Below are 15,993 nucleotides of genomic sequence, written 5' to 3'. Positions count from 1 at the left end.
TGACAAGACTCTTCTTTCAGGCAGGTATTGTCCCCTCTGCCTATTCCTCTGCAGCTCTTCTTCCAGCAGGGATTGCCCCTCTGCCTGTTGTGCTGAACAATATAATACAAATTACATTTTCAAACACAATAAAAGCAGTAATATATACATTTAATTACTTATTTTGTTGCCCTTATTTGCATACAAGTCTTATGCAAATGAACACATTTCTAGACAGTCAGCAGAGGGCTCAGGAGAGTTATCCAGTAACAATTAATAGTTTGTACATTGATTGCTGCTGTCACACACCCCTTTCAGGGATTCTTAAGATCAGGTCCATAGTCTGTCAGTAGGAGGCTGGCCTTCAAGCTTCTCCAAAAGGCCAAGGTATGGGAGCTCTTGTCACAGCCTGCTGCCCAGCCAGCTAATCAGCTGGAAAACAAGCTCCATTCATAACTACTTTGAGTGTAATTATGACAACAACCAGTAGGATGGTGGTCACAGACCACTGTGTTAAATAGGAAGCCAATTTTATACTATCAGGATTGATAATAGCAGAGTATTTTCTTGTGGTTAAGGTTGGGGGTTATATTATGGTTGGGGTAGAAACATAGAATCTGACGGAAAATAAGACCCATTCGGCCCATCTAGTCTGCCCAAATGAATTTTTAAATATATTGGATAATTGTTGTGTGTAATGCCAGGAGCATTACAATGTATGGACGTTCCGATTTTTCATGACGTTCCCAATACGTCCTAACAAAAAGTTAAACCGGAAGTGAAGACAGACGTCGGGACGTGATGACGCGTTAGTAAAGTGCCGCGAATGCGGCGAAAAAGGGCGCGAGGGATAGATATAAGAGACAGCATGCCATGGATCACAAACATCACCTCCAACGAAGGCAGACCGCCGAAACGCGTCAGGTGCTCTTTGGACTTTGAATGTAAAGGGACTTTCTTTTAATATTTGAAATATTTTATCACCTCCATTTTTTGGAAAATAAAGTTTATTGTTACCCCTTGAACCTGCGTTCCCTGGTGGTACATGGAATATAACTACAGAAAGGACCCAGAGAAAGTCCCAAAAGTTTGATTCAAGGCATGCAGTCTGAGCCAGCTATTTAAGTGGCTCTTTTTATGTGAGTGAGACCAGTATTAGAGTTCTTAAGTTTTTATTGTGACGTTATTACCCTATGTGTTTTTTGCCATCTGTGTTTTATCTCCAGATTGTGATCAAGTTTGGGTAATATTATTATTGTACTTTTTATTTTATCTGAGTGCTCTCACCATTTGTATTTTAAACTGTCACTTGTATTCAGTGGTTTCTGTGGCTCCACTAAGGTGATTGTAGCACCACCATTTCTTTTTAGGATTCCTTCACCATTATATTTTATTGTTAAGTACAAGATTGTCCCTCACCACCTGCAGTCACCGCAGGGATCCCACTTAAATTCCTGATAGGCCAGAGTCTGTTTGGTTCTGGCAGCCTTGAGGACAGTGCAAAGGCACCTCTAGCACAATGCATGGCACACATGCCATAAGTTCCTGACTCCTAGCTAGGGCTGTCATCTGGAGTTTATCTGCCTCCATTTTTTCCCCTTTACTCTGCATTTCAGTTGTGTATGTTGTACAATACAGGGCACCACTTTTCCTATTCTTCCTGTTCGCACTGTGAGGTGATATGTTTCCAGGAAAACACGATGGCTTTAAATAGTAGAAAGCTTTCCTGGCAGATGTGACTGCTAATAAAGAATGGCTACCCCAGGGCTGGCACCCCTACTATTCTCCTTATAACATCAAGCAGGGGGGCATCACCCACTCTTGTCACAGTGTTTCAGGTAATATCATAATCGCAGCCAGACAGCTCGAAACCGCGCTCATTACACAGATTTTCCGACGGAGGACTCATTCAAAAGGCAAAGTCATAGAGGCGGCCCCTATATGCAAACATTCAGCGGGTTACTTCGTATTTCGCTGTCCGTCTGGGGGCCCTATATAACCTCAGCGCTCTCCTCACGTGTCCGCGTGCGACACCGCGCGAACCCCTCCAACCGCCAGATAAACAGGCACGCGCGGACAGAGCGGTTGGCGTTGTTGTCATGGTTACGCTTGGGGCAGGAAAACCACGCCCATTTAAAAAATTTACATCACGCCCCATTTCCAAATAGCCTCATCCATCTCGTGTAACCCCGCCTCCTGCCTGCACCTGACTCCGCCTTATCTCGGGAGCGCGCTGCGCGAGGCGGACCTTTCCTTGGGGTGGCGCCGTCGTCACTTCTGATAGGTCGAGGCAGTGACAGACGGCTTCTGGGAGATGTAGTTTATGAGTGACAGAGATGGACTAGTGCGCTGTCAGGCCGGGGTGAATGCTAGCTGTGTGTACACATTGGCTGACAGTGCTGTCATGTCTGTAGAACACTCTGAACAGATTCACTTTCACCACAGCCCGGATAGCACTGTGTGTTTATACATGGCGGGTGTACCGGCCCTCTGCTGCTCCTCTATAGCCCTGCTGCTACCGGAGATTTGGCAGCTGAGGGGCCCCTGTGTGACTGTGGCCCTGCCAGTGACGTCTCCTCTCTCACACTGCGCATGCTCACTGTCTGAACCTGATCCCAACTGGGGAAATGAATGTTTCCCGAGTGTTTCAAACTGTTATTGAGATTTACCCTCCACACAGCAAGTGTAAAGCGGGGAGGGGGGCAAGGGGGATCAGCAGCTACATGAAATCTTATAATAAATCTCTTAGCAGAAAAACTATGTACAATGGTAATAACTCTGACTATGGAGGGGGGGATCCAGAATACACTCCTGAGTCCTGGCTGAAGGTCCAGCAAGCTCTGGCTGCCAGTACTAGTTTCCATCTCTTGCCCCCGGGTACTTGGAGTCCAATACTAGCAGCAGCTCACTCCACATCACTTTCATTTCTATTTAGCAGCATCGCCAACAACACTTCATCTTGCCTGCTGCATTTCTACTCTCCAGCTCCCACCTCTTTCCCCACCCCCTTTACACACACACACACACACACACACACACACCCCACAACCTCCTTCTACTGTCTTGTTCCCGAGTTGAGTAGAAAGACAGCCATTCAATCAGCTGCTGCCTGACTTCTTTTTTTTTTTTTTGTTTTTTACCCCCTAAGAGCCCCTGCACCTCACTGCACAAAACTCATCACCCACCGACTGACAGCAAGCCTCATGCTAGACACACAGAAGTCTCTTCTTAGCATCAATCTGCTTCCTGGACCTCATCTCGTCTTTTGTTTTTGTCTCTCCTTGCACTTTATGCACTCCAGCGATCCACTTGTAAAATACAGTTTTTTAGTGTATTTTTAGTGAAAGGTGGGGAGAGTGTGCATTTCTTTATTTCTTTAACAGGAGGTGGGAGGGGTTGGTGCTGCTTTGGCAAGTGCTTGCAGAGGACAGATCCTGGATCAGGCAGGAGCCCGGTGGGTTTTTTTTTTGTGTGCTGGTTAATAACAGCTGCACAAAATGTTGAACCCAGCTAACGGAGACCAGACTCACATGGTGAACTATGTAGAGGACTACCTGGACTCCATCGAATCCCTGCCTTTCGATTTGCAAAGAAATGTGACCCTCATGAGGGAGATTGATGCCAAATACCAAGGTAAGAGCTGTTGCCTGCAATAGAACCTTGTCACAGAATCTGGGGTAACTTTGTATCTTCCTTTCCATTTGTGTTCTACAGATATTTTCAATAATCATGTCTTGTATCCGTTCTGCATTGTGCTTCTGGCTATGTGCATCCCCTTACTTAGCCTTTACTGATGTACACAGACAAACGTTTTGGTTTATTTATGCATCATCAAAACCGTGTTTGTTTTTGCATCTTTGCATACAAATATATATTTATATAGTCTGGTTATATATGTTTTGAAAGGGGCTCTTGCGGTTTTAACTGCATATTATAGGGTGGAACAAAAGGTCCCTTTGCTGTTTTATCGTTGAACAATCTTTATGAGTGTGATGTGGATACATAAGGAAAAAAATACAAGACTGGGTCTTGAAGTCACCTGAAATAAACCCCCCTGCGGCTTTGCTGCACGTACAAAACCGCTTTGGGGAGAGAAAGCATTGCCTGTGTATCTTTTATGTGTGTGTGTGTGTGTGTTAATAGGTGGGTGTCTGGTGTTATTGCATTTGAGCAACCCCAGCGATTACAGCACAACAACACTGAGGAATGTACAGTCATCGGGATGGCTGTAGTAGTAACTGCTAGTAAAAAAAAATTGTGTGTTAGTGGGCAGGGTTTCCTTTTTGTCATTGTGCCTGTACTAATCTCACTGTTTTACCCCGGTTTACAATCCACCAAATCCTTGGGCATTGTGCTATAGAATGGTGGTGCTTGTTTTGTGTGTGTGTGTGTGTGTATATATATATATATATATATATATGTGTATATATATATATATATATATATATATATATATATATATATATATGTGTGTGTCTGTGTATTTTTTTTTCCCCCATACCACAGATGACTAAAGATTTATTTAATTTTTAATTTCTCTACTTGTCTTTTTATTTTACAGCACGGATTACTGTCTGCATTGTCCTATATAGACATAAAGTCAGCATCAACGTTTCACACACAGCTAGTATGTTGAATGTGGGTGACATAGAGCTGATGTTATTTAAAAACCCAAAAGGGGAAGTGTTAAAACGGGGTACTTTATCAATCAGCGACTCCTGGGAGAGTTGTTTTAGTGTTATTGTGACGAGTGTTAATAAGTCCATTTTTATTCAGTGACACTTGGTAATAGTAGTTTGTCTGTGAGGGCCGCAGTGCGCTGAGAGCAGCCCCTCCCCCGCACCGTGTACCGGAGCCGTTACTAGTCAAGGGGAACTCGTTGTATTATGTGTCACGTCGTATATGTCCCAAAGTCGCTACTTATTGGTGAACGGTAACTAACCGGGACTTGGTCCTGGCCAGTGTAATTGCCAGAACGTAGTAACTTTGTGGTGGTGGCAGCTGTTTATGGCACATGGAGAGCTGGTTGTTTATTGTGACAATTGTTCGAAAAAGTACGAGACAGAGCGGTGTTTATATTGTTTTCATTGTTTAACAAATAGAAAACACAATAAAGATTTTTATAATGGAAATGAACAAATACTCTTAATACACTACGCCCTGTCTCATGCAGCGCCAGCCGCGCTTTAAACAGACTAGAGTGCATCGCTCTTTATATATGTCTTAGCACGACTCCTCCTCTCTGCGCTCATTGGTTACAATGTTCTGGTTTAGACCGTCCCGGGAGCTGTCAGTTCTATGATTTGCTGGGTTATCCACTTTGGCCCCGCCTCTTAGTAACTATTATCCGCCTTCTTGCTCGCGTTTTCTCCACGCCTCTTCGGTCTTATTTAAATGTCTGTCTCCGCCCATCAATGCGGATTGGTTTAAAGCGGAGAGTTCCATACTGATTTAGACGCCTCATTCACTGGCTCTGTGACTACTAAGAAAAAAAAAAAGCTAGCCTTTGACAGAGGCGGTGCGTCAAATGCGTCGTCCGCCATCTTTGTTGTGGGCATGCTACCCATATAAACTCCTGTTTTCTAAACGATTACAGCGTCGCAGTATCTTTTGTCAAGTACCTGTGATTTGTCCGCATCGTTTTATATCTTTTCAGCGTTGCATTTCGATGTTATTGTCTGTTTACTTTGCGGTTCACTTTCTACTGTGAAACCATAGTCATGCCCGAATAAAGTATGGCGGCTGATGAATCCCCAATGTTATTTTACATGAGCAGACCGGTCGGCGGGATATATTATTAATACATATTGGACTGCAGTGTGCTTCCCAGACGTGCGATAGATCCGTAATGTCTGACCTTTTATACTAGGCTGATGAGAGCATCATGCCTTAGTAGTTCACAATTGCTGCTGGAGTTAAGTACGATTATTATTAACCATCAGAATGATAAACAGACATGTGCTACTTCCAGGCTGACACCCAGCCATGGCTGCGATGGCCGCATCTCACACACTGAGGATGGCTTTGTGAAATGAAGACCCAGCCTCGTTATATGCTGACTGGCAAATAAAATATAGTAACAACAGGCAGACTTGGCTTAAATTTTTTTTATTTATTTTTTTGAACCAAGGTTGCTCTTTCTCTCTCTCTCTCTCTCTCTCTCTCTCTTTTTTTTTTATAGTCAAGTGGGTGTTTTCATGTAGATGTCTATGTGTATAACAACTCTTTTTGATTTCTTGCCACCCTGCTTGAGGTTGGCTGAGCATCATAGGTGCTGCAATTCAACAGAGGCTATCACAGGCAATAAGAGTTCACGTTTAGGATAATGGGGGTTTCTGTAATCTTGAAGCTTCACCAAGCCTTCCTGAGTAAAGGCAAATAATATCTCTGGCTATTGTAATGAGAGGTATATTTATGTCACACAAAGAAAGCAAAATCACATCTTTATGAAACAGACATGTTTCTTTCAGATCTAATGCTGAAAATTACATTTGTTAAATAGACATAACACACCAGTGGTAGTACATCCCTTTGTTTGTTTAACAGTGATGTGACAAATTAAAATTATTTTGTTAATGAAAAATATCCTAGCTAACAAGGTACTGAGTTTTTAATGTCTTTTTATATTCTTTAATAATGTAAAGCATGAATGACCGATAACTATTAGACGTTAACTGTCTCTTCTAAAGATTTTTACATCCCATGTATATATTTAACAAATATGTATATGTGTAAGGTGTTACATTTTTTTTTGAAAATAGTGAATATAAAGATTCACACCTTTATCCTACACCTGGGAGCCTCCATCTTGGTTTCCAGTCAATCATTGTTATAAGTTGTGTTTTTTGCACCTGGCAATCAGCAGATAAATCATACAGAGATAATGAGGAATACAATAGTTCACTTATAATACTTATCCATAACCTCCCATGTTTCAAGTTTTACTCATTTGCAATGTTTGCCCTGGATTGTGATGTTATTTTCTTTAATGTAAATGTAAAAGAAATCTTGGCATATGATGAAAAAGGTTAACATATTTAGTTATCAAAATGAAACGTATGCACTGCCTCCTGTAATTTATCTATTTCACTTTGACAGATCCCCAGATGAGCCGTATACTTATAATGAATTATTTTCCTTTTCAACAATATTCTCTAGTTCTATGGACTTATTGTGGAATATAGTGCAAAGTCCTCAAAGTGAGGCAATCACAATGGAAACCGGTGTAAGCAGCAGGCACATTTTATTGGTGACTCACCCAGTTACGTCTTTGCACAAGTAATCAGAAAGCAACACTTTGATAAATCTCCCTCATATTGTCTATTTGTACAGCTTCAATTCAAAAAGCATGGTGAAATTACATTGTAAAATTACCCAGATCACAAAGGGCCCATTTTTTGCTTGGGATTTAATATCTATAAAAAAATTATTCTTACACACTTTCGGTGAGCAAAATAAGTGTATCCTAGCCTATAACACTAATTCAGTACTGCATGCTGTCGTGTGTGTGTGTGTGTGTGTGTGTGTAATATAAATATGTACATATGAGTATATTATAAGATCGTAAATTAGGGGGAATATGTACAAATTGATGGATGTGTAATACTAAGGTAAGGTATTTGTATAAAACCACCTGTCCACTGTGAGCTCAGCTACTACTGTGAAAAAGTCTTAAGTTTACACTGAAAATTTTATGTAAAACCTTTTATCTATTAGCTGTTTTTTTTTTTTTGTTTTTTTTACATTGAAAACTGTTCAAACTCATAGTTTATGATGGAGACCAGGACCTTCCAAACACCATATATTCATTGAAATTAAATTCTTCTAAGGCCTGGAATGTTCATCAAAATGAGTAATTAGTAAATAGTTACTATAACCCTTTTTCAGTGTTTGTGTACATTTTTTTTCCTTTTTTTTATGTTGAAAGTTTTTAAATAATGTAAAAAATACCTTGAATCCTGTGTTAGGTGAGGTTCTCCTTTCTTGTTTCCATGCCCTGTCTGTCATCAAGCCGCTTCACTTCGAGGGCCAATCAAATACTTCTCATAGAGAAGCATTTGATTGGATCGTTCTCCCAAGCTAAGAATGCACGCACTCATTCTGAGCCAGTGGGGGAGTTTAAATATAAAAAGTATTTATAGAGACTTCTGCTTGCCGGCTGGCAGTTCTCAAAGTGTAAAAATCATTTAAAAAAATGTTAAACATAAATGAAAGGGATGGTATTTCTCAGACACCATATTAACCATAAGAGCCTGGGTGATGACGACCGAGTTCCTTGTTTAGTAGTAGAGTGATAGTTAGCAGAGTGTTTCATTTGAAAATGTCATATTTTGTGAATGATTTTCAAAATTATGAAGCTTTATTTGCTCCAATCATCTCAAACTCTATCAGAGTTATTTACTAAATTGTCTTAAATTGAAAGTAAATTTCAAATTTTAGTCCATCCGCGAAAATGACTTGCATAGTTGACATAAAGAATTTTTACTATTTAGGCCTAAAATGTGGGATCCTCGACAATACACTATTTAGTGAATAACTCTGTATGTGTAACATTTAAATTAACACAAATAACATTAGTACAGGGAAAAATATATAAAAACTACTGTTTCTTTCCATTAGTCCTATTGGCATCCATTTTCTTGCATTGTCCCTATCTCACTTCGTTGTTTTAAAAGATAAAATAAAACCTGAAACACACATGACTAAAACTACTACACAATCTTATAGAACCTTGTCTACTTTTTGCTTTTTTAAAGTAGTTTAGTTCATGCGGTTTTATTAAACTACTTGTGGTAGTAGAGCTACATGTTTCCTTTATGACTTAAATAGTATAAATAAACATAGTTATAAAAGTCAGTAGTTTATATTGGTGATCCTCAACTGAGTCTTAAATTCCGTCCAAACAGTGGTGGAATTTGTATCAGTATTGTGGAAGCAGTAACACAGCATTAGTAATATCACAAAAAGAGACCTGACTAGTGGCACCTGGAAATAGAATGGTTTTCTTCATTTGAATTTTCACACATTACAAATTCTGTAATTATTTGTTAAATTGGATAAGTACACATAATATTAAAAATCCTGAGAAGTTGTAGTTCCCTTTTAGTACATACAAATTCAGTTCTTAAAGTACATGCAAAGCATATTATATGATGTGTCATTTCTTGCTGGTGAAATATACATTTTCAGATTGGGTCAATAACAGAAAAAATATATAGTAATTTAAGGGCTTGTGTTAAAAAAAAAAAAAAAAAAAACAGCTACTGAATAATTCCCTTTTAAATTTGTTCTAGATATCCTGAAAGAACTTGATGACTATTATGAAAAGTTCAAGCGTGAATCAGATGCATTACAAAAGAAGCGACTACTGCAGTTCATCCAAAGAGCCCTTATTCAAAGCCAAGAGTTGGGTGATGATAAAATCCAAATAGTGAGTCAGATGGTGGAGCTGGTCGAAAATAGGACAAGGCAAGTAGACAGTCACGTAGAACTATTTGAAACATGTCAAGACTTAAATGACAGCACTAGCAACAGCAGCAAAAATAATCAGGAAAAGTCCAAAAGTGAGGCAGTTTCTCAGACTGAAAAACCTAGCAATAAGAGATCACGGAGACAAAGGAACAACGAGAACCGGGAAAATTCCACTATCAATCATGACCACGATGACCTCACTTCTGGTACACCCAAGGAAAAAAAGGCAAAGACTTCAAAAAAGAAAAAGAGATCTAAAGCTAAAGCAGAAAGAGAGGCATCCCCTGCAGACCTTCCCATTGATCCTAATGAGCCAACCTATTGTTTGTGCAACCAGGTTTCGTACGGAGAAATGATTGGCTGCGATAATGAAGAATGTCCCATTGAGTGGTTTCATTTTTCATGTGTTGGACTTAATCATAAGCCTAAAGGAAAATGGTACTGTCCAGAATGCAGAGGAGAGAATGAGAAAACCATGGGGAAGGCACTTGAGAAATCTAAAAAGGAGAGGGCTTACAATAGGTAGTTCACATAGTATGATCACTGGCTTGAAAGGAACAACAAAGCATTGTATTTATTGTCCATATCACCTTGTAAAGGTGAAAGGATTGCAAATTGTATATTTTTAAATATGGCTAGGCGCTAAACCGTTCCTGTTACAGTGACAGCAATAACATCTTTCTCTTACTTTTGATAGAGGTTTTGTAAGGGGTTTGTTCATAACTAAAACAGTTTTTGATCCAGATTGTTCTCAGTATTAAAGGTGTATTCTAGGCACAAACACAACTTAAAGGATCATTTTGGTTTAACATCTTCTCTGGGGTCCGCTGATCAACTCTCCCCTGCTCCACTACATTCTGCTTAGAAGTTTAGATTAGTTCTCTTGAGGTTAGCCCTGCCGTGCAGGGTAGATCATTGACTAAGAGTGTCAGCTGATTACTCTCAGCCAATGAGCTAAACTCTGGGCTTTGCTCAGAGAGCTTTTCGCTTTCTGTCCGCTGTTGTGAAGGCAGGAAGCTCCGCCTAGCAGACACCAGATAAGGCTATCTTTTGGTAAATGATTTGACCACTTGCAATGGGAGTGGGGGGTGGCTTTGACAGGGCACGCCTGGCACCATAAGCACTACAGTGCACATTTGATAGATTTTGCCCTCATATTCATGCTTGTATTTTTCTACACAATCAAATATCTTTGAAAATATTGCTAAAGGAAAACATTTTTTGCAGTCTTCTGTAGCATGACCCCCACCTTAGCCAAGCCTTCTCTTTTTGACACACCATCTTCCTGATTTGCAGCAGCTTAGTCTACGTATGTAACTCAGCCAATGAAAGATTAGTATAATATAACCGTGCCTAACAGCCAGTCATTGTTTTCTTATTATCCACCCCCTCAACACTATGAATTTGGCTTCAAAATACTATACAGATAAGAAAGCAGTGATTGGCTATGGGATGGAACCATATTGGCAGCTCAGCTCACACTGAGTGAAGGGTTGGCTTAGGGGACAGAGTATGCTACAAAACATTTTTTTTTTTCTTTTCTTTTTCTATAATAGTTTTAGAAATCTAAAAGCGGAGAACAATACCAAGATTATGACCCAAAAACATATCAAGTGTGCTTAATTTATTTTGGTGCTGGAGTTTCTCTTTAATACTTTAGTAAGGATGCAGATAAATAGATCAATGCAGATAATAGGTGAATTTACAAAATGTCAGAATCTAAACTCAGAAACAATGAGCCCATTAAAATGTACTTTCGTAAAGCCAGGAATTATGAAAATCTGACAAGGAAATCACACATGTTAGGCCAAAATAACCAAATTGAAAAATTGGAACACTACAGTTTTTTTTAGCATTTTTAATTTGATCTGCAATATGCAATCTTTGTGTCAGTTATCTAAAATTCCTGATTTTATGAATAAACTCCATATTGATTTGTTAAGAAAGGGGTGTTGTAAGTTTCTTTCTCAAGCTCTTTTGAACTCAATTCTTTATCCCTCACCAATTGGCAAACTGTCTTAAGAAAACACCCAAGTAAAATTATTTTTTTTTTCTTGATGAGCATTGAGTCAGATGACCGGTCTGATTTGTTGTGGATTGAGCTCTGGGCTAGCACTAAAACAAGACTGAAAGTTAACATGAAACAGCCATGATTTACATTGTTATGGTAAATGGCTGTATAATAAACCGTCAACAGTAAATTGGACGATAAAAATCTGAGGATTATTTTTTAGAATAAATGTAATGTGTTACATTGAAATGGAAAATATTTTATACTGTATTCTGGCTTTGTAACCAAAAGAGGCCATTTTAAAATTGATTCAATTTTTGTATGGAACCAGATGGTGGTTTGGTACATTTCACACAAATCAAGCTTTATACAGTCACAGATAATAATGGAGCAATCCTTATTTGTATAAATGTACATTTTAAGTGGAATTGTACTTAGTGTATTATAATTAGAAATGCAACCAAATGCCATTGTATAACCAATGTGCATTTACTTCTATATGTATGAAGACTGTACAGCTGTGATACTTAAAATAAAAGACAGATTTATTGAAATTTGTTTGGTATTCTTTTTTTCCTCCTTTGTGATCCGAATGAAAGGTAACTCCTTTAGATTTAGCTTCTGAAATGCATTGTGTCCTCTCAGCCAATCAGTAGCTTGCCATTCATAACAAAGACATGATTTTTTTTTTATATGATTGGGGAGCTACTGATTGGCCTAGAGCGTCAGCTGATGCTTTGTCAATTAGTGGTGCCCTACCCGCCGGATGTTGATGGGGATAGTAAGGAACGGCGCTGGAAAGCCGCCATTGGATTTAAACCGTTCATGAAAGATATTTAACCCCTTCAGGTAAGAAAGCGCCATTAATGTTCCTTTAACAAAGTAGCAGATAATATATTCTAAAATAATCAGACTGTGCAATAAAGACAGTCTAAACATTTGATCTCTCTTTACAGGAAATATATAGACAGACTGTGTAGGTCACATGCAGGGGAAGTGTGGTCAGGGCTCCATAAACAGTGATTTTATTTAAGGACACGGAGGCTCATATTATGCTTATTCTCTTTCCTTTATTCCTCAGCAGCAAAATATTTCTTTTAGAAAACAAATCTAAACATGTAAACATGCCCCCAAAGGGTTAATCCTATAACAGTATAACAGTACAACCAATCATAATGCCTTCAGCACCATCAAGTCCCCATGTGACCTTAAGCCACTCCTCTTTCTTGCTGCTGCCTTCCTCAGCTAAGTACATTTCCATTTTTTTCTCTGTATGCTGCCAGTGTTTTTGTCATAATTTGTGTTGATATTGCATTTATATTTTATTTGTGGTTTCTGTCTGTTGCAGGGCTTCTGCCCTGCTTCTATGCATGGTTTTATTGCTGGCTCTGGGTTGTTTCCTTGACCTGGAGCCAATTCCTCACCCCTTCCCCCCTCCCATCTCTTACTCAGTCAGGTGGATTATCACCTACTGAGCTGGGGCGGCTAACAGCTCTCCGTGTGGAGGCTCTTACCGCCCAGTGTCTTTCAGTGCCTCAGAGGGTTTTTCCTCTGGGCTTCCCGGTTCACGGCTAAAACCGCGGCTGGCGCTGTTCGCGCATGCGCACAACGCTAGTGCGCATTGCAGCGGCCATCTTGCGGCTGCCATTTTTGCCGCGTTTTTGGTTCCCGCTCATTTTTAAGCTTGTGGGGGCGGGAGTGGGTGCTGATTGGACAGCACAGTTGCTGGGCAGCTCACCAGTGTGCCCCAGGAGCCATTCCTAAGGGAACACTTGGTGAGCTTGCCTTTTTCATATTGCTGCATAGTTTGTTTGCATAATACATATTTCTGCTAGTGCCTTATTTGTCCCATATTGTCTATAAGCTTGTGGGCTTAACAGTGTGGTCACTCTCTCCCACCTAGAGTTATTTGGGTTTCCCCCCCTTTTGTATTTGAATCCCTTTTTATATTTCTTACTATAACCACTGTGAGAACTGCTATTTTATTATGCAGTCTCAAAGGGATTTGGGCACAGCCTCTGGCAATTCTCCTATTAGGGCTGATATACCCCCTGCTCCCCAGGTTGTCACCAGACCTTCCGGCTTAACTGTCACTGATGTGACAGACCAGGAGCATTTGAACTCGGAAGAGCTTCATTCTCTCCTGGATGCCACTATGACTAGATCCGTGACCCAAGCCGTTTATTCGGCCATGGGAGTTATGTCGGACACTCTGTCCCACTCTATCAGCCATGCCCTCATGGCCGCCCAGCGGACCTCTACTCGTATTGCTCCTAACCCCACAGCGCACGATACTGGCAAGACCAGTGGGCGCAAAGCCGGCAAAAAATCTCGCCATATAGACGAGGAAGCCTCCAAAATTTTACTGACAGACAGGGAACGTCCTGTCAAAGATAATGTGGTTGCACCACAACAAAGAGCCACCCACCGGGCAAAATCGGTGAGGAGTTGGAAAAGGGCGAAAGCCCAAGTGGAATCATCCAAGTCAGATTCGGAACAGGAGGAGGCATGGAGCGAGTCTGATGATGAAGACTCATACAATTTGGGTGCACTATTCCCTGACCACAGCTCTATATCTGTATCTGTGAATGAGATTAAGGACGGTGTGGAAGACTCCACTCTCCTTGACCCACAGGGCGAACCACTGTTTGACCCTGATAATCTGCAGCACCCAAGATCTACTGAGTGGTTCCCACTGGACCACGTGGCAAAATATATTGCTGCACGGATCAGAAAACCCCTTGATAAGGGGGCAAGAAGTAAGATGCGGGCAGAATGCCCACGCCCCACGCTCCCAGATTTGATATGTGTCGCCCCTGTGGTGGACCCTAAAATTGCCCAGTTCCTGGGAAAGACTGGGTGGAAGGCAAAGAAGGGTCTAGACTTTGCACTTCGCCATTGCCAGGATAAGGTACTGGATGTCCTCGGACCCAGTGCAAAGATATTCAACATGGTCGAAACGGCATTGGCAGGGGGCGCTCCCATAGACCCGCTAGCTATCAGGGGCTGGATACAGCGAGCCATATGTCTTCTCGGAAATGCCAACGTGGCTCTAGCCACAGAGAGACGGAAGGCTATACTAATTAAGATTGAGCCAAAGCTAGTTACCTTGGCTATTACGGAGCCTGGGCCACAGGCCAAAGGCCTTCTTTTTGGGGACAGTTTTGTGAAGGAGCTGGGTACTTATGTGGGCACGTTTACTGCTCTGGACAAGGCGCAAACCAATATGAAAAAGGTATTCTCCCATAGAGTTTTTGGCGGGGCCGGCAGATATCGGGGCCGTCTGCCCGGCCGTTCCTCCCGGGGCTCGTACCGGGTTTCTAGATGCTCCTTCCAGTCACGGTACCAGGGTGCGGAACCCAAGTCCTCTCCATTCTTCCCAGTTCGAGGAAGACCCTGGCAGGCTCGTGGATCGAGAAGCTCTTCCTATGGCCGACGCCCTTATGGTAAGTTCACTTCATTCATCACTCCCTAGAATTTGTTCAAACACCTGCCCAGATAGCTCTTCCCAGACATTTCGTCTCCTCCACCCACGACAGATCATTAATCACAGCAGAGATACAGTCTCTGGCCAACAAAGGTGCAATCATAGTCACATCCGAGAGTTTCAGGTTTTCTCAGCAACCTTTTTGTGGTGCCCAAGAAAGGCGGAGGTGTCCGACCGGTCATCAACTTACGCCCCCTGAACGCCTTTGTAGCGTACCACCATTTCAAAATGGAGGGCATCCACTCCCTTCGAGACCTGCTCCTATTGGAGGATTGGATGGTCAAACTCGACCTGCAGGATGCATATCTCACCGTCCCGATGGCCGAAGATTGCCAACATTTCCTCCAGTTCCAATGGGAGGAAACCACTTGGCGTTTCAGATGCTTGCCCTTCGGCCTCTCCTCGGCCCCATGGTGCTTCACGAAGCTCATGCGGCCAGTGGTCGCCCTCCTGCGCAGCAGAGGGGTGCGTCTGATTATATACCTGGACGACATGCTTCTGATGGCACAAGATCCACACTTACTCCAGGAACATCTGAATTGGACAATGACATTACTTGGCAACCTTGGTTTCCTCATCAACTGGGACAAGTCGGTGTTACAACCCTCCCAAGTCTTGGAATTTCTGGGCTTCACCATCGATTCGGTGAAAGGAACACTCCTGTTACCATCCTCCAAAGTCAGGATCATCAAGAAAGAAATCCGCCGGACTTTGGCTCGACCGGCACTAACGTTACGACAACTGGCCAGGGTCATCGGCCTTCTCTCGGCCTCTATCCAAGCAATTTTCCCGGGCCCACTTCACTACAGGGCACTTCAACGCCTAAAGGCAAGATACCTTCGCTCGGGTCTCTCCTATGCAGACTCGGTACCTCTCGATTGTGCAGCCAAAGAAGAACTCTCTTGGTGGCTGCAGCACATGGAAGCATGGAACAGAAGAGCAATTTTTGGGACAAGACCAGACTTTGTCGTGGAATCGGACGCAAGTCTGCTGGGCTGGGGCGCGCGTTGCGGTCCTATCTCCACTGGAGGGAAATGGTCCCCAG

At 41.8% G+C, this 15,993-nt stretch overlaps 1 protein-coding gene across 1 annotated transcript; it reads left to right on the top strand.

The window, feature by feature from the left end:
* Positions 1–2,263: 2,263 nt before the first annotated feature.
* ING1 (inhibitor of growth family member 1) lies at positions 2,264–12,015 on the top strand. The gene is made up of 2 exons (XM_063459787.1): positions 2,264–3,612; positions 9,273–12,015. Exons 1-2 carry the CDS (start codon positions 3,477–3,479, stop codon positions 9,974–9,976), a joined length of 840 nt encoding a protein of 279 aa, XP_063315857.1. The 5' UTR covers positions 2,264–3,476; the 3' UTR covers positions 9,977–12,015.
* The last annotated feature ends 3,978 nt before the right edge of the window (positions 12,016–15,993 follow it).

Source organism: Pelobates fuscus, chromosome 1, assembly GCF_036172605.1.
Source record: "Pelobates fuscus isolate aPelFus1 chromosome 1, aPelFus1.pri, whole genome shotgun sequence".
NCBI classification, from domain to species: Eukaryota; Metazoa; Chordata; class Amphibia; order Anura; family Pelobatidae; genus Pelobates; species Pelobates fuscus.
The sequence above is the reverse complement of the archived record's forward strand: the minus strand, read 5'-3'. Positions and strand labels throughout refer to the sequence as shown.

Coding starts and splice junctions, on each gene's coding strand:
- ING1 (XM_063459787.1), top strand. CDS start 3,477: ATGTTGAACCCAGCTAACGGAGACCAGACTCACATGGTGAACTATGTA. Junction 3,613..9,272: donor GATTGATGCCAAATACCAAG/GTAAGAGCTGTT, acceptor AATTTGTTCTAG/ATATCCTGAAAGAACTTGAT.